General features: G+C 48.4%; 1 protein-coding gene and 1 long non-coding RNA gene across 4 annotated transcripts in view; one reads left to right on the top strand and one right to left on the bottom strand.

Annotated features, from left to right (window-relative positions):
- The window catches only part of LOC132206547 (uncharacterized), a 65,527-nt gene that overhangs the window by 22,760 nt on the left and 22,812 nt on the right, over window positions 1-19,955 (bottom strand). The gene's annotated exons all lie outside the window — the stretch shown is intronic.
- Window positions 1-19,955, top strand: part of grap2a (GRB2 related adaptor protein 2a) — a 68,683-nt gene that overhangs the window by 29,483 nt on the left and 19,245 nt on the right. For both annotated transcript variants that reach the window (XM_059640750.1, XM_059640749.1), the window contains 2 exons: window positions 3,066-3,157; window positions 18,092-18,211. In XM_059640750.1, coding sequence (XP_059496733.1) covers window positions 3,066-3,157; window positions 18,092-18,211 — 212 coding nt within the window. The remainder of the gene's footprint in view (window positions 1-3,065; window positions 3,158-18,091; window positions 18,212-19,955) is intronic.

Here is a 19,955-nt window from a genome sequence, read left to right as displayed (position 1 = left end):
TGTGTGTGTGTGTGAGTGTTTGTGTGTGTGTGTGTGAGTGTGTGTGTGAGTGAGTGTTTGTGTGATTGTGTGTGTGTGTGTGTGTGTGAGTGTGAGTGTGTGTGTGAGTGTGAGTGTGTGTGTGTGTGTGAGTGTGTGTGTGTGTGTGTGAGTGTTTGTGTGTGTGTGTGAGTGAGTGTTTGTGTGTGTGTGTGTGTGTGTGTGTGTGTGAGTGTTTGTGTGTGTGTGTGTGTGTGTGTGTGTGTGTGTGTGTGTGTGTGTGTGTGTGTGTGTGTGTGTGTGTGTGAGATTGTATATATTATGGTGGGGTAACCTGCAGTGTGACATGAACCCAGGATCGTGGCTGAGGCCGTCCTCATGGGTATGGACCTTTGCTATCAGCCCCTGCTGAGGGACTCTGCGTTGTTGTGTATCCCAAAGTCCCCCCTGAAGGACGTTTACCCGAAGATCTGAGGCCTAACACCCTTGAGCACTGAAGTGATGCCCCACTGGGAGAGAACATTTCTGTCCAGCGACTGTTGCACAGTGTCCATTCATCCGCTGTTCTGGCAGAGAAGCTGTGTGAAATGGGCAGGCACGATGGCTCAGTGGTTAGCCCTGCTGCCTAACAGTTCCCGGGACCCAGGTGACTGTCTGTGTGGAGTTTGTACATTCTCCCCATGTCTGTGCGGGTTTCCGCTGGGTGCTCCGCTTTCCTCCCATAGCCCAACAATGTGCAGTTGACATGGACCAGCCGTGCTAAATGGCCCATAGGGACCAGGGATGTGCAGGCTGGGTGGGTTTTCCATGGGAAATGTGGGATGTGAAGCTACAAGAGTAAAGAGTAGGGTAAGGGGGTGGCTCTGAGTAGGATGCTGTTCGGAGGGTTGGACTTGATGGGCTGATTGGCCTGCTTCCACACTGAAAGGATTCTATGATTAGCCTCCTCGTGCACTGTAAACAGTCTGCGCGTTTTATGATTTGTGATGATCTGGAACGTGCTGCCTGAGAGGGAGGTGGAAGTGACAATACTGGACGTTTCCTCTCATTTAGTGTCCCTCTGCATCTGAGACCCTTGATTGTCTGTGTACAGTTAGAGCTGAGAGGGAACACCGGTAGTGAACGTATTAAATTATTTTGAAAGGAACATGGGTGGCCACTTGAGGGAGATAAACTTGCGGCCTAATGAAGCTGGAGCGAGGGAGTAAATGGGGCTGACTGGAATGGTCCACAGAGATGCAGCACTGACTAAATGGGTTGAATGGCCTCTGTCCATGTTGGTGTAACCACTCCATGATGCTGTTCTGTGTCAGATTTAGTTCTCTTGCCAATGACCTTAACATTCTGAGTTTTCTTGTGTAACAACCTTTTTAGGAAGGAGCCAGTCAGAGGTTTCGGGGGGTTCAGTCCCATGATGCCCTCATTGGCCTTGCACTCCCTCCCCAGGTCCGGCCAGAAACCCCACCCGTCACCTGGTTCCTTGTTGTGTCAATGTCAATACAATATCCCACACCAGCTCCCCGTTGCATTCCTGAGCTGTTCAGTGCCTGGCTGCACATGGCTGTTGTTCTGAGAGCACTGCAACTCAACTTGTGTGTCCTGAGCGGCTCTGTGACGTGAGACTGTGTGATCTACGCACTGAGACAAACATCGACTGTACCACCAACTCAGTAAAAGGCACTGTTTGATCTGCCCGAAACGTGATGGCTTTCCAGCGTAACAGAGTTGACCCTGACCGCATGTTGCAGACTGGCACATTCCAAGGTGCAGAGCTATGGATGTACTAAAGCTTGGGGGCAGCTGGCCCCAAGGCACCGTGGGGGAAGACCACTATCTGAGGTCTTCCTGCTTAAGTATAAGGGGTCCATTCAGTTATCGAAGTTTTAGAACGACGAAGGATGAGAGCTGACTCAATAGAGGTGTACAAAATGATCAGAGGTATAGATAGATTAGACAAGCAGAGGCTTTTTCCTGGGGTGAAGGTAGCTATTACGAGGGGGAATAGTTTTAAAGTGAGTGGAGGTAGATATAGGGGAGACATCAGAGGTAGGCCCTTTACTCAGGAGCGGTCGGGGTGTGGATTGCATTGCCGAAGAGGGTAGTGGAGTCGGCCTCATTAGGGGCATTTAAGCGGCTATTAGATAGGCACATGGATGATAGTATAAGGTAGGGGTGGAGGTCAGATAGACCTTAGGATTAGGATAAAAAGATTGGCACAACATTGTGGGCTGAAGGGCCTGTACTGTCCTGTCCAGTTCTCTGTTCTTTTCAGACCTTCCTGGTGCCTCAGATACATATAAATAATATCTTGCGTTAAGTAAGAAATGCCTTGGGTTTGTTTGTTGGTAAGAGTCAAACTCCAATATTTGTTTCTTCATGCGCTACTGTACAGAGACAAACTGCTGTAGTGAGTATATACGGATATTTTATATATTTTTTTGAAATAAAACAAAATTGTAACATAAGACCATGGGATGGAGCAGGGTCAAAACCAAGAGGGGCTTTCACCATGTGTGGCTCCTGAGTCACCAGCTGGGATAGCACCACATTAAACAGGAAGGATATCTCAGCACTGGTACAATGCTAGACGTGATCAGCTTGTAAATCAGGAATCGGAGCGTGGAGAGGTGCGAATCATGGAACTCGACACCCACATTCCTATTCGAGCAAAATACCGCAGTTGCTGGAAATCTGAGATAAAAGACAAAAAGCGCTGGAGAAACTCAGCAGGTCTGGCAGCCTCTGATGAGAGACAAAACAGTTAAAGTGTCAGGTCCACAGTGGCTGTTCTTCAGATCTGAAACCAGTAATATCAGACTGATTGATGTTCGTTACTGCACCAGTTGCCTGGATTTTTTAAATGTATTTTTACTAATATTACTTCCTCAGGTTAGTCACTCGCCGGCGGAAATGTTATTTCCCCAGCACAGATAGATTTTGAATTGACCCATTTCACGTTTCGGCAGAGAGAGAATTAACTTGTCACCGTAAGCATTATCCAGTACCTTCAGGAATCCAAAACATAATCTGTGTTTCACTCTCATCTTCCATCTGTTTGTTAACACTGCATTTCTCACTCCTCCCAGGTGCTGAGCACTGAGGATGACTGGTACAAAGCCGAACTACACGGGCAAGAGGGCTTTGTGCCAAAGAACTACATTGACATCAACTTACCCAGGTAGGTGCCAGCAGTACAAGGCAGGCTGACATTACTCTTGTGTGTAGGGAACTGCACATTGCAAAACCAACCCAATAGTCTCAGTTTCAAATAGATTGAAAGCAGACTGTGCAAGTCCCAGTTAATAGCGGTTTCTGTGTAAATTATAGAGAGTACCAGCTCCAGGGCACAGCGTAGAGAATAGCAGTCCCTGTGTATATTTTGGAGAATAGCAGTCCCTGTGTATATTTTGGAGAATAGCAGTCCCCATGTAAATTTTAGAGAATATCAGCCCCTGCGTATATTATAGAGAATAACAGGCCCAGGGCATATAATAAAGAACGGCAGTCCCTGCGTATATTATAGAGAATAGCAGTCCCTGTGCATATTATAGAGAATAGCAGTCCCTGTGCATATTATAGAGACCAGCGGTCCCTGTGCATATTATAGAGAATAGCAGTCCCTGTGTATATTATAGAGAATAGCAGCCCCTGCACATTTTATAGACACCAGCAGTGTCTGTGCGTATGGTAGAAAATAGCAGTCTCTGTGTATATTATTGAGAATAGCAACACTTTGCATATTACAGAAGATAGTAATCATGTGCATATATTAGAGTGTATATTATAGAGAATAGCAGCGTCTATGTATGTTATAGAGAATAGCAGCGTCTATGTATATTGTAGAGAATAGCAAACCCTATGTATATTGTGTTGAATAGGAGCCCCTGTGTATATCGTAGAGAATAGCAGACGCTGTGATTATTATGGAGAATAGCAGTCCCTACATATGTTATAGTGAATAGCAGTTCCTGTGCTTATTATAGAGAATAGTTGTCTCTGTATATATTGTAGAGAATAGCAGCCTCTATGTATAGTATGGAGAATAGCAGGCTCTGTATATATTATTGCGAACAGCAGGCTCCATGTATATTATAGGAACAGCATTCCCTGTGCATAATAGAGAGAATATCAGCCTCTGTATATATTGGAGAGAATATCAGCCTCTGTATATTATATTGACTAGCAGTCTCTGTGCAAATTATAGAGACTATTAGTCCCTGTGTGTATTATAGACACAAGCAGCCTCAGTGTATATTATTGAGATTTGAAGTCACTGCGTATATTACAGAGAATAACATGAGGAGAATCAGCCCCTGTGTACAACACAGGGAGTATCAGGTCATGTGTCTACCACAGGGACTATTGGACCCCATATATTCCACAGGGAGTAATGGACCCCAAATATACCACAGGGAGGATCAGGCCCTGTATATTCCACAGGGAGATTCAGGCCCTGTATATACCACAAGGAGTATCAGACCCTGGATATACCACAGGGAGTATGAGGCCCTGTATATTCCACAGGGAGTATCAGGCCCTGTATATTCCACAGGGAGATTCAGGCCCTGTATATACCACAAGGAGTATCAGACCCTGGATATACCACAGGGAGTATGAGGCCCTGTATATTCCACAGTGAGTATCAGGCTCTGTATATACCACAGGGAGTATCAGGCCCTGTAGATTCTACAAGGAGTATCAGGCCCTGTATATACCACAAGGTGTATCAGGCCCTGTATACTCCACAGGGGGTATCAGGCCCTGTACATTCCACAGGGAGTATCAGGCCCTGTATATTCCATAGGGAGTATCACGCCCCTGTATATTCCACAGGGAGTATCAGGCCCTGTATATTCCACAGGGAGTATCAGGCCCCTGTATATTCCACAGGGAGTGTCAGGCCCTGTACATTCCACAGGGAGTATCAGGCCCTGTATATTCCACAGGGAGTAACGGCCCCTGTATATTCCACAGGGAGTGTCAGGCCCTGTATATTCCACAGGGTGTATCAGGCCCTGTTTCTTCCACAGGGAGGATCAGGTCCTGTATATTCCGCAGGGAGTATCTGGCCCTGTAAATACCACAGGGAGTATCAGGCCCTGTATATTCCACAGGGGGTATCAGGCCCTGCATATTCCACAGGGGATATCAGGCCCTGTATATTCCCAGGGGGTATCAGGCCCTGTACATACCACAGGGAGTATCAGGCCCTGTACATTCCACAGTGTATATTGAACAGGGAGTATAAGGCCATGTATATACAACAGGGAGTATCGGCCCCTGTACATACCACAGGGAGTATCAGGCCTGTATATTCCACAGGGTGTATCAGGCTCTGTATATACCACAAGGAGTATCAGGCCCTGTATATTCCACAGGGAGTATCAGTCCCTGTATATTTCACAGTGAGTATCAGTCCCTGTATATTCCACAGGGAGTATCGGCCCCTGTATATTCCACAGGGAGTATCAGGTCCTGTATATACCACAGGGAGTATTGACCCCTATATATTCCACAGGGAGTACCAGGCCCTGTATATTCCACAAGGTGTATCAGTCCCTGTATATTCCACAGGGAGTATCAGGTCCTGTATATACCACAGGGAGTATTGGTCCCTGTATATTCCACAGGGGGTATCAGGCCCTGTATATACCACAGGGAGTATCACCCCCTGAATATTCCACAGGGAGTATCAGGTCCTGTATATACCACAGGGAGTATCGGCCCCTGTATATTCCACAGGGAGTATCAGGTCCTGTATATTCCACAGGGAGTATTGGCCCCTGTATATTCCACAGGGGGTATCAGGCCCTGTATATACCACAGGGAGTATCGCCCTCTGAATATTCCACAGGGAGTATCAGGCCCTGTATATTCCACAGGGAGTATCAGGCCCCTGTATATTCCACATGGCGTATCAGGCCCTGTGTCTACCACAGGGAGTATCAGGCCCTGTATATTCCACAGGGAGTATCAGGCCCTGTATATTCCACAAGGAGTATCAGGCCCTGTATATTCCACAGAGAGTATCGGCACCTGTATATTCCACAGGGAGTATCAGGCCCTGTATATACCACAGGGAGTATTAGGCCCTGTTCCTTCCACAGGGAGGATCAGGCCCTGTATATTCCACAGGGAGTACCAGGCCCTGTATATTCCACAGGAAATAACGGCCCCTGTATAATCCACAGGGAGTATCAGGCCCTGTATATTCCACAGGGAGTGTCAGGCCCTGTATATTCCACAGGGAGTATCTGGCCCTGTTCCTTCCACAGGGAGGATCAGGCCCTGTATATTCCACAGGGAGTATCTGGCCCTGTATATACCACAGGGAGTAACGGCCCCTGTATACTCCACAAGGAGTATCAGGCCCTGTATATTCCACAGGGAGTCTCAGGCCCTGTATGTTCCACAGGGAGTATCAGGCCCTGTTTATACCACAGGGAGTATTCGCCCCTGTATCTTCCACAGGGGGTGTCAGGCCCTGTATATACCACAGGGAGTATCGGCCCCTGTATATTTCACAGGGAGTATCAGGCCCTGTATATTCCACAGGGTATATCAGGCCCTGTATATTGCACAGGGAGTATCAGGCCCTCTATATACCACAGGGAGTATCAGGTCCTGTATATTCCGCAGGGAGTATCTGGCCCTGTATATTCCACAAGGAGTATCAGGCCCTCTATATTCCACAGGGAGTATCAGGCCCTCTTTATACCACAAGGAGTATCAGGCCCTGTTTATTCCACAGGGAGGCTCAGGCCCTGTATATTCCACAGGGAGTATCTGGCCCTGTATATACCACAGGGAGTATCAGGCCCTTTATATTCTGCAGGGAGTATCAGGCCCTGTATATTCCACAGTGAGTATCAGGCCCTGTATATTCCATCAGGAGTATCAGTCCCTGTATATTCCACAAGGAGTATCAGGCCCTGTATATATCACAGGGAGTATCAGGCCCTGTATATTCCACAGGGAGTATCAGGCCCTGTATATTCCACAGGGAGTATCAGGCCCTGTATATATCACAGGGAGTATCTGGCCCTGTATATTCCACAGGGAGTATCGGCGCCTGTATATTCCACAAGGAGTATCAGGCCCTGTATATTCCACACGGAGTATCAGGCTCTATATATACCACAGGGAGTATCAGTCCCTGTATATTCCACAAGGAGTATTAGGCTCTGTATATACCACAGGGAGTATTGGCCCCTGTATATACCACAGGGAGTATCAGGCCCTGGATATTCCACAGGAAGTAATGGCCCCTGTATATTCCACAGGGAGTATCTGGCCCTGTATATTCCGCAGGGAGTATCAGCCCCTGTATATTCCACAAGGAGTATCAGGCCCTGTATATTCCATCAGGAGTATCAGGCCCTGTATATTCGACAGTGAGTATCAGGCCCTGTATATTCCGCAGGGAGTATCAGGCCCTGTATATTCCATCAGGAGTATCAGGCCCTGTATATTCCACTGGGTGTATCAACCCCTGTATATTCCACTGGGAGTATCGGCCCCTGTATATTCCGCAGTGAGTATCAGGCCCTGTATATTCCGCAGGGAGTATCAGGCCCTGTATATTCCATCAGGAGTATCAGGCCCTGTATATTCGACTGTGAGTATCAGGTCCTGTATATTCCACAGGGAGTATCAGGCCCTGTATATTCCACAGGGAGTATCGGCCCCTGTATATACCACAGGGAGTATCAGGCCCTGTATATTCCACAGGGAGTATCGGCCCCTGTATATTCCACAGGGAGTATCAGGCCCCTGCATATACCACAGGGAGTATCAGTCCCTGTATATTCCACAGGGGGGATCGGTCCCTGTATATACCACAGGGAGTATCAGGCCCTGTATATTCCACAGGGCATATCAGGCTCTGTATATTCCACAGGCAGTATCAGGCCCTGTATATTCCACAGTGAGTATCGGCCCCTGTACATTCCACAGGGAGTACCAGGCCCTGTATATTCCACAAGGTGTATCAGTCCCTGTATATTCCACAGGGAGTATCAGGCCCTGTATATTCCACAGGGTATATCAGGCCCTGTATATTGCACAGGGTATATCAGGCCCTGTATATTGCACAGGGAGTATCAGGCCCTGTATATTCCACAGGGAGTATCGGCCCCTGAATATACCACAGGGACTATGAGGCCCTGTATATTCCACAGGGCGTATCAGGCCCTGTATATTCCACAGGGAGTATCAGGCCCTCTTTATACCACAAGGAGTATCAGGCCCTGTTTATTCCACAGGGAGGCTCAGGCCCTGTATATTCCACAGGGAGTATCTGGCCCTGTATATTCCGCAGGGAGTATCAGGCCCTGTATATTCCACAGTGAGTATCAGGCCCTGTATATTCCATCAGGAGTATCAGTCCCTGTATATTCCACAAGGAGTATTAGGCCCTGTATATACCACAGGGAGTATTGGCCCCTGTACATACCACAGGGAGTATCAGGCCCTGGATATTCCACAGGAAGTAATGGCCCCTGTATATTCCACAGGGAGTATCAGGCCCTGTATATTCCACAGGGAGTATCAGCCCCTGTATATTCCACAGGGAGTATCAGGCCCCCGTATATACCACAGGGAGTATCAGTCCCTGTATGTTCCACAGGGGGGATCGGTCCCTGTATATACCACACGGAGTATTGGCCCCTGTATATACCACAGGGAGTATCAGGACCTGGATATTCCACAGGAAGTAATGGCCCCTGTATATTCCACAGGGAGTATCAGGCCCTGTTTATTCCACAGGGAGGATCAGGCCCTGTATATTCCACAGGGAGTATCAGGTCCTGTATATACCACAGGGAGTATTGACCCCTGTATATTCCAAGGTGAGTACAGGTCCCTGTATATTCCACAGGGAGTATCGGCCCCTGTATATTTCACAGGGAGTATCAGGCCCTGTATATTCCACAGGGAGTATCAGGCCCCTGTATATTCCACAGGGCGTATCAGGCCCTCTATATACCACAGGGAGTATCAGGTCCCTGTATATTCCACAAGGAGTATCAGGCCCCTGTATATTCCACAGGGCGTATCAGGCCCTCTATATTCCACAGGGAGTATCAGGCCATCTTTATACCACAAGGAGTATCAGGCCCTGTATATATCACAGGGAGTATCAGGCCCTGTATATATCACAGTGAGTATCGGCCCCTGTATATTGCACAGGGCGTATCAGGCCCTCTATATTCCACAGGGAGTATCAGGCCCTCTTTATACCACAAGGAGTATCAGGCCCTGTATATTCCACAGGGAGTATCAGGTCCTGTATATACCACAGGGAGTATTGACCCCTGTATATTCCAAGGTGAGTACAGGTCCCTGTATATTCCACAGGGAGTATTGGCCCCTGTATATTCCACAGGGGGTGTCAGGCCCTGTATATACCACAGGGAGTATCAGGTCCCTGTATATTTCACAGGGAGTATCAGGCCCTGTATATTCCACAGGGAGTATCAGGCCCCTGTATATTCCACAGGGCGTATCAGGCCCTCTATATACCACAGGGAGTATCAGGCCCTGTATATTCCACAGGGAGAATCAGGCCCTGTATATTCCACAAGGAGTATCAGGCCCTGTATATTCCACAGGGAGTATCAGGCCCTCTTTATACCACAAGGAGTATCAGGCCCTGTATATATCACAGGGAGTATCAGGCCCTGTATATTCCACAGGGAGTATCAGGCCCTGTATATATCACAGGGAGTATCAGGCCCTGTATATTCCACAGGGAGTATCGGCGCCTGTATATTCCACAAGGAGTATCAGGCCCTGTATATTCCATCAGGAGTATCAGGCTCTGTATATACCACAGGGAGTATCAGTCCCTGTATATTCCACAAGGAATATTAGGCTCTGCATATACCACAGGGAGTATTGGCCCCTGTATATACCACAGGGAGTATCAGGCCCTGGATATTCTACAGGAAGTAATGGCCCCTGTATATTCCACAGGGAGTATCTGGCCCTGTATATTCCGCAGGGAGTATCAGGCCCTGTATATTCCGCAGGGAGTATCAGGCCCTGTATATTCCATCAGGAGTATCAGGCCCTGTATATTCGACAGTGAGTATCAGGTCCTGTATATTCCACAGGGAGTATCCAGCCCTGTATATTCCACAGGGAGTATCGGCCCCTGTATATACCACAGGGAGTATCAGGCCCTGTATATTCCACAGGGAGTATCAGGCCCCTGCATATACCACAGGGAGTATCAGTCCCTGTATATTCCACAGGGGGGATCGGTCCCTGTATATACCACAGGGAGTATCAGGCCCTGTATATTCCACAGGGCATATCAGGCTCTGTATATTCCACAGGCAGTATCAGGCCCTGTATATTCCACAGTGAGTATCGGCCCCTGTACATTCCACAGGGCGTACCAGGCCCTGTATATTCCACAGGGTGTATCAGGCCCTGGATATTCCACAAGGTGTATCAGTCCCTGTATATTCCACAGGGAGTATCAGGCCCTGTATATTCCACGGGGTATATCAGGCCCTGTATATTGCACAGGGAGTATCAGGCCCTGTATATTCCACAGGGAGTATCGGCCCCTGTATATACCACAGGGACTATGAGGCCCTGTATATTCCACAGGGCGTATCAGGCTCTGTATATTCCACAGGGAGTATCAGGTCGTGTATATTCCACAGGGAGTATCAGGTCCTGTATATTCCACGGGGAGTATCAGTCCTTCTATATTCCACAGGGTGAATCAGGCTCTGTATATACCACAAGGAGTATCAGGCCCTGTATATTCCACAGGGAGTATCAGTCCCTGTATATTCCACAGTGAGTATCAGTCCCTGTATATTCCACAGGGAGTATCGGCCCCTGTATATTCCACAGGGAGTATCAGGCCCTGTATATACCACAGGGAGTATCGGCCCCTGTATATTCCACAGGGAGTATCAGGTCCTGTCTATACCACAGGGAGTATCGGCCGCTGTATATTCCACAGCGAGTATCAGGTCCTGTATATACCACAGGGAGTATTGGCCCCTGTATGTTCCACAGGGGGTATCAGGCCCTGTATATACGACAGGGAGTATCAGGCCCTGTATATTCCACAGGGAGTATCAGTCCTGCATATTCCACAAGCAGTATCAGGCCCTGTATATTCCACAGGGAGTAACGGCCCCTGTATATTCCACAGGGAGTGTCAGGCCCTGTATATTCCACAGGGTGTATCAGGCCCTGTTTCTTCCACAGGGAGGATCAGGTCCTGTATATTCCGCAGGGAGTATCAGTCCTGCATATTCCACAAGCAGTATCAGGCCCTGTATATTCCACAGGGTGTAACGGCCCCTGTATATTCCACAGAGAGTGTCAGGCCCTGTGTATTCCACAGTGAGTAACAGCCCCTGTATGTTCCACAGGGAGTATCAGGCCCTGTATTCACCACAGGGAATATCAGATCCTATATATACCACAGGGAGTATGAGATCCTATGTATACCACAGGGAGTATCAGACCCTGTGTATACCACAGGGAGTATCAGGCCGTGTATATTCGGCAGTGAGTATCAGGCCCTGTATATTCCATCAGGAGTATCAGGCCCTGTATATTCCACAGGGAGTATCGGCCCCTGTTTATTCCACAGGGAGTATCAGGCCCTGTATATACCGCAGGGTGTATCAGGTCCTGTATATTCCACAGGGCATATCAGGCCCTGTATATTCCACAGGGTGTATCTGGCCCTGTATATTCCACAGGGAGTATCAGGCTCTGTATTTTCCACAGGGAGTATCAGGCCCTGCATATTCCACAGGAAGTATCAGGCCATGTATATTCCACAGCAGTATCAGGCCCTGTATATTCCACAGTGAGTATCGGCCCCTGTATATTCCACAGGGAGTATCAGTCCCTGTATATTCCACAGGGAGTATCGGCCCCTCTATATACCACAGGGAGTACAAGGCCCTGTATATTCCACAGGGAGCATCAGGCCCTGTATATTCCACAGGGAGTATCAGACCCTGTATATTCCACAGGGAGTATCAGGCCCTGTATATTCCACAGGGTGTTTCAGTCCCTGTATATTCCACAGGGAGTATCAGGCCCTGTATATTCCACAGGGTGTATCAGGCCCCGTATATTCCACAGGGAGTATCAGGCCCTGTATATTCCACAGGGCGTATCAGGCCCTGTATATTCCACAGGGAGTATCAAGCCCTGTATATTCCACAGTGTGTATCAGGCCCTGTATATTCCACAGGGAGTTTCAGGCCCTGTATATTCCACAGGGAGTATCGGCCCCTGTATATACCACAGGGAGTATCAGGTCCTGTATATTCCACAGGGCGTATCATGTTCTGTATGTTCCACGGGGAGTATCGGCCCCTGTGTACACCACAGGGAGTATCAGGCCCTGTATATTCCCCAGGGAGTATCAGGCAGTGTATATTCCATGGGGAGTATCAGGTTCTGTATATTCCACAGGGAGTATCAGGCCCCGGTATATTCCACAAGGATTATCAGGCCCTGCATATTCCACAGGGAGTATCAGGCCCCGGTATATTCTACAAGGATTATCAGGCCCTGTATATTCCACAAGGAGTATCAGGCCCTGCATATTCCACAGGGAGTCTCAGCCCCCTGTATATACCGCAGGGATATCAGTCCCTGTATATTCCACAGGGAGTATCAGGCCCTGTACATTCCACAAGGAGTATCAGGCCGTGTATAATCCACAGATAGTATCAGGCCCTGTATATTCCACAGGGAGTATCGGACCCTGTATATTCCACAGGGAGTATCAGGCCCTGTATATTCTACAGGGAATATCAGTCCCTGTATATTCCACTGGGTGTATCAACCCCTGTATATTCCACTGGGAGTATCGGCCCCTGTATATTCCGCAGGGAGTATCAGGCCCTGTATATTCCGCAGGGAGTATCAGGCCCTGTATATTCCATCAGGAGTATCAGGCCCTGTATATTCGACTGTGAGTATCAGGTCCTGTATATTCCACAGGGAGTATCAGGCCCTGTATATTCCACAGGGAGTATCGGCCCCTGTATATACCACAGGGAGTATCAGGCCCTGTATATTCCACAGGGAGTATCGGCCCCTGTATATTCCACAGAGAGTATCAGGCCCCTGCATATACCACAGGGAGTATCAGTCCCTGTATATTCCACAGGGGGGATCGGTCCCTGTATATACCACAGGGAGTATCAGGCCCTGTATATTCCACAGGGCATATCAGGCTCTGTATATTCCACAGGCAGTATCAGGCCCTGTATATTCCACAGTGAGTATCGGCCCCTGTACATTCCACAGGGAGTACCAGGCCCTGTATATTCCACAGGGCGTATCAGGCCCTCTATATACCACAGGGAGTATCAGGCCCTGTATATTCCACAGGGAGAATCAGGCCCTGTATATTCCACAAGGAGTATCAGGCCCTGTATATTCCACAGGGAGTATCAGGCCCTCTTTATACCACAAGGAGTATCAGGCCCTGTATATATCACAGGGAGTATCAGGCCCTGTATATTCCACAGGGAGTATCAGGCCCTGTATATATCACAGGGAGTATCAGGCCCTGTATATTCCACAAGGAGTATCGGCGCCTGTATATTCCACAAGGAGTATCAGGCCCTGTATATTCCATCAGGAGTATCAGGCTCTGTATATACCACAGGGAGTATCAGTCCCTGTATATTCCACAAGGAATATTAGGCTCTGCATATACCACAGGGAGTATTGGCCCCTGTATATACCACAGGGAGTATCAGGCCCTGGATATTCTACAGGAAGTAATGGCCCCTGTATATTCCACAGGGAGTATCTGGCCCTGTATATTCCGCAGGGAGTATCAGGCCCTGTATATTCCGCAGTGAGTATCAGGCCCTGTATATTTCATCAGGAGTATCAGGCCCTGTATATTCGACAGTGAGTATCAGGTCCTGTATATTCCACAGGGAGTATCCAGCCCTGTATATTCCACAGGGAGTATCGGCCCCTGTATATACCACAGGGAGTATCAGGCCCTGTATATTCCACAGGGAGTATCAGGCCCCTGCATATACCACAGGGAGTATCAGTCCCTGTATATTCCACAGGGGGGATCGGTCCCTGTATATACCACAGGGAGTATCAGGCCCTGTATATTCCACAGGGCATATCAGGCTCTGTATATTCCACAGGCAGTATCAGGCCCTGTATATTCCACAGTGAGTATCGGCCCCTGTACATTCCACAGGGCGTACCAGGCCCTGTATATTCCACAGGGTGTATCAGGCCCTGGATATTCCACAAGGTGTATCAGTCCCTGTATATTCCACAGGGAGTATCAGGCCCTGTATATTCCACGGGGTATATCAGGCCCTGTATATTGCACAGGGAGTATCAGGCCCTGTATATTCCACAGGGAGTATCGGCCCCTGTATATACCACAGGGACTATGAGGCCCTGTATATTCCACAGGGCGTATCAGGCTCTGTATATTCCACAGGGAGTATCAGGTCGTGTATATTCCACAGGGAGTATCAGGTCCTGTATATTCCACGGGGAGTATCAGTCCTTCTATATTCCACAGGGTGAATCAGGCTCTGTATATACCACAAGGAGTATCAGGCCCTGTATATTCCACAGGGAGTATCAGTCCCTGTATATTCCACAGTGAGTATCAGTCCCTGTATATTCCACAGGGAGTATCGGCCCCTGTATATTCCACAGGGAGTATCAGGCCCTGTATATACCACAGGGAGTATCGGCCGCTGTATATTCCACAGCGAGTATCAGGTCCTGTATATACCACAGGGAGTATTGGCCCCTGTATGTTCCACAGGGGGTATCAGGCCCTGTTTCTTCCACAGGGAGGATCAGGCCCTGTATATTCCACAGGGAGTATCAGTCCTGCATATTCCACAAGCAGTATCAGGCCCTGTATATTCCACAGGGTGTAACGGCCCCTGTATATTCCACAGAGAGTGTCAGGCCCTGTGTATTCCACAGTGAGTAACAGCCCCTGTATGTTCCACAGGGAGTATCAGGCCCTGTATTCACCACAGGGAATATCAGATCCTATATATACCACAGGGAGTATGAGATCCTATGTATACCACAGGGAGTATCAGACCCTGTGTATACCACAGGGAGTATCAGGCCGTGTATATTCGGCAGTGAGTATCAGGCCCTGTATATTCCATCAGGAGTATCAGGCCCTGTATATTCCACAGGGAGTATCGGCCCCTGTTTATTCCACAGGGAGTATCAGGCCCTGTATATACCGCAGGGTGTATCAGGTCCTGTATATTCCACAGGGCATATCAGGCCCTGTATATTCCACAGGGTGTATCTGGCCCTGTATATTCCACAGGGAGTATCAGGCTCTGTATTTTCCACAGGGAGTATCAGGCCCTGCATATTCCACAGGAAGTATCAGGCCATGTATATTCCACAGCAGTATCAGGCCCTGTATATTCCACAGTGAGTATCGGCCCCTGTATATTCCACAGGGAGTATCAGTCCCTGTATATTCCACAGGGAGTATCGGCCCCTCTATATACCACAGGGAGTACAAGGCCCTGTATATTCCACAGGGAGTATCAGACCCTGTATATTCCACAGGGAGTATCAGGCCCTGTATATTCCACAGGGTGTTTCAGTCCCTGTATATTCCACAGGGAGTATCAGGCCCTGTATATTCCACAGGGTGTATCAGGCCCCGTATATTCCACAGGGAGTATCAGGCCCTGTATATTCCACAGGGCATATCAGGCCCTGTATATTCCACAGGGAGTATCAAGTCCTGTATATTCCACAGTGTGTATCAGGCCCTGTATATTCCACAGGGAGTTTCAGGCCCTGTATATTCCACAGGGAGTATCGGCCCCTGTATATACCACAGGGAGTATCAGGTCCTGTATATTCCACAGGGCGTATCATGTTCTGTATGTTCCACGGGGAGTATCGGCCCCTGTGTACACCACAGGGAGTATCAGGCCCTGTATATTCCCCAGGGAGTATCAGGCAGTGTATATTCCATGGGGAGTATCAGGTTCTGTATATTCCACAGGGAGTATCAGGCCCCGGTATATTCCACAAGGATTATCAGGCCCTGCATATTCCACAGGGAGTCTCAGCCCCCTGTATATACCGCAGGGATATCAGTCCCTGTATATTCCACAGGGAGTATCAGGCCCTGTACATTCCACAAGGAGTATCAGGCCGTGTATAATCCACAGATAGTATCAGGCCCTGTATATTCCACAGGGAGTATCGGACCCTGTATATTCCACAGGGAGTATCAGGCCCTGTATATTCTACAGGGAATATCAGTCCCTGTATATTCCACTGGGTGTATCAACCCCTGTATATTCCACTGGGAGTATCGGCCCCTGTATATTCCGCAGGGAGTATCAGGCCCTGTATATTCCGCAGGGAGTATCAGGCCCTGTATATTCCATCAGGAGTATCAGGCCCTGTATATTCGACTGTGAGTATCAGGTCCTGTATATTCCACAGGGAGTATCAGGCCCTGTATATTCTACAGGGAATATCAGTCCCTGTATATTCCACTGGGTGTATCAACCCCTGTATATTCCACTGGGAGTATCGGCCCCTGTATATTCCACAGGGAGTATCAGGCCCTGTACATTCTACAGGGAGTATCAGTCCCTGTATATTCCACAGGGAGTATCAGGCTCTGTACATTCCACACGGAGTATCAGGCCCTTTACATTCTACAGGGAGTATCAGGGCCTGTATATTCCACAAGGAGAATCAGGCCCTGCATATTCCACAGGGAGTATCAGTCCCTGTATATTCCACAGGGTGTATCAGGTTCTGTATATTCCACGGGGAGTATCGGCCCCTGTATACACCACAGGGAGTATCAGGCCCTGTGTATTCCACAGGGAGTATCAGTCCCTGTATATTCCCCAGGGAGTATCAGGCAGTGTATATTCCACGGGGAGTATCAGGCTCTGTACATTCCACAGGGAGTATCAGGCCCCGGTATATTCCACAAGGATTATCAGGCCCTGTATATTCCACAGGGAGTATCAGGCCCCGGTATATTCCACAAGGAGTATCAGGCCCTGCATATTCCACAGGGAGTCTCAGGACCCTGTATATTCCACAGGGAGTAGCAGTCCCTGTATATTCCACAGGGTGTATCAGGCCCTGTATATTCCACAGGGAGTATCAGGCCCCTGTTTATACCGCAGGGATATCAGTCCCTGTATATTCCACAGGGAGTATCAGGCCCTGTACATTCCACAAGGAGCATCAGGCCCTGTATAATCCACAGATAGTATCAGGCCCTGTATATTCCACAGGGAGTATCGGCCCCTGTATATTCCACTGGGAGTATCGGCCCCTGTATATTCCACAGGGAGTATCAGGCCCTGTACATTCTACAGAGAGTATCAGTCCCTGTATATTCCACAGGGAGTATCAGGCCCTCTACATTCTAGAGGGAGTATCGGCCCCTGTATATACCACACAGAGTATCAGGCCCTGTACATTCTGCAGGGAGTATCAGGGCCTGTATATTCCACAAGGAGTATCAGGCCCTGCATATTCCACAGGGAGTCTCAGGCCCCTGTATATACCACAGGGAGTATCAGGCCCTGTATATTCCACAGGGTGTATCAGGTTCTGTATATTCCACGGGGAGTATCGGCCCCTGTATACACCACAGGGAGTATCAGGCCCTGTGTATTCCACAGGGAGTATCAGGCCCTGTATATTCCCCAGGGAATATCAGGCAGTGTATATTCCATGGGGAGTATCAGGCTCTGTACATTCCACAGGGAGTATCAGGCCCTGTACATTCTACAGGGCGTATCAGGGCCTATATATTTCACAGGGAGTATCAGGCCCTGTACATTCCACGGGGAGTATCAGGCCCTGTACATTCTACAGGGCGTATCAGGGCCTATATATTTCACAGGGAGTATCAGGCCCTGTACATTCCACAGGGAGTATCAGGCCGTATGTTGGGAGTAGACATCACAAGGAGTAACAGCCTGGGTGAGGTTTGAGGGATCAGGTTCTGTCGATATTTTGGATTTGTTGCATTGGAATGCTGACAGATTGTGACCTGTCATCATGTTGTTATCTCAAACAGCTGGTTCCATGGTGGGATTGCTCGCAGTGAAGCAGAGTCCATTCTGTTGGGCCAGGAGGTGGGATTCTTCCTCATTAGGGCCAGCCAGAGCTCCAAGAATGAATTCTCCATCTCTGTCAGGTACGTGAGCATTATATAATGATAATACCACCCTCCTGTCCTTTCTTGTTTCTTGTAAGAATCAATTCTAAACTACACTACAGGAATAAACACTGTTTCACAGAATGTCAAAGATAATTATAACATTCTACACAATGTTGAAAATAAATGATATTTGATCAAATACATTGACAGAAAGTGACATTCATGATACATTCAGTCTGAGCTACGCAGTCACATGGTTGTTTGAAGGTTCTGTCAATACTGATCACCATGTCGACCTTTGAACTCCACTTTCAGAATTCACTGTCACACATGAACTCACAGACTGCTCCTCAGAAAATAATAACTGCAGGAAATGCCAAAAACAGCATCTTTACATGGCCTTGTCTCAAACTTCTAAGGGAAATTCTTTTCGATCTCAACTCTTTCTCGTCCTAAGGATGTATGTACCTTGGACAGGGTGTTGGAGAGGTTCGGGTTCACTTGGCTGATGCCTGGGAAGGCAAGACTGCTGACTGGAGAGCAATTGGGTCCACTGGGACAGCAACAGAAATCGCTGGAGAACCTCAGCAGGTCTGGCAGCATCAATGGAGCGAGAAACAGAGTTAACGTTTCAGGTCCAGTGAGTCTTTATCAGACCTGCTGAGTTTCTCCAGCAGTTTCTGTTGCTGTTTCACATCTCCAGTCATTGTTTTGACTGGGCCCATATTCGCGAGAGTAAGAATAACAAAGTGGGGTTCCAATTGAGATATGTAAAATTCTAACAGGGCTGGATGGACCAGATACATGGAGAATGTTTCCCCTGGGTGGGGGAGGCATAGAACCAGGCGATACCAGGGTAGTGTCCTAGGCCCAACAATCTTCAGCTGCTTCATCAAAGACCTTCTCTCCACCATAAGGTCAGAAGTGGGGATGTTCACCGATGAATGCACAATATTCAGCGCCATTTGCAGCTCCTCAAATACTGAAGCAGTTTGTGTTCAACTGCAACAAGATCTGAGCAATGTCCAGGCTTGGGCTGACAAGTGGCAAATGATATTTGTGCCATGGAAATACCAGGCTATGACCAAAACCAATAAGAGACAATCTAACCACCGAACCTTGACATTCAATGGTGTTACCAACACTGAATCCCCCACTATCGGTATCCTGGGGGTTACCATTTACCAGAAACTTAACTGGACTCACCACATGAACACAGCGGCTACAAGAGCAGGCCAGATGTTAGGAATACTGTGGCGAGTAACTCACCTCCTGACTCCCCAAAGCCTGCCCACTATCTACAAGGATCAAGGCAGGAGTGTGATGGAATACTCCCGACTTGCCTGGATGGGTGCAGCCCCAACAACACTCAAGAAGCTCGATACCATCCAGGACAAAGCAGCCTCTTGATTGACATCACACCCACAAGCATCCACTCCCACCCCCCATCAACGCTCAGTAGCAGCAGTGTGTACTATTTACAAGATACACTGCAGAAATTCACCAAAGATCCTCAGACAGCACCTTCCAAACCATGAGAACTTTCATCTAGAAAGATAGGACAGAAGATATATGGGAACTCCACCACCTCCAAGTTCCCCTCCAAGCCTCTCACCATCCTGACTTGGAAATGTATCGCTGTTCCTTCTCTGTCGCTGTGTCAAAATCCTGGAATTCCTTCCCTGAGGGCATTGGGGGTCGACCCACAGCAGGAGGACAACAGCGGTCAAAGAAGGGAGCTCACCTCCACCTTCTCAAGGGGCAACTAGGGAAGGGCAAG

This window comes from Stegostoma tigrinum, chromosome 38, assembly GCF_030684315.1.
Source record: "Stegostoma tigrinum isolate sSteTig4 chromosome 38, sSteTig4.hap1, whole genome shotgun sequence".
Lineage (NCBI taxonomy): Eukaryota > Metazoa > Chordata > Chondrichthyes > Orectolobiformes > Stegostomatidae > Stegostoma > Stegostoma tigrinum.
The sequence above is the reverse complement of the archived record's forward strand: the minus strand, read 5'-3'. Positions and strand labels throughout refer to the sequence as shown.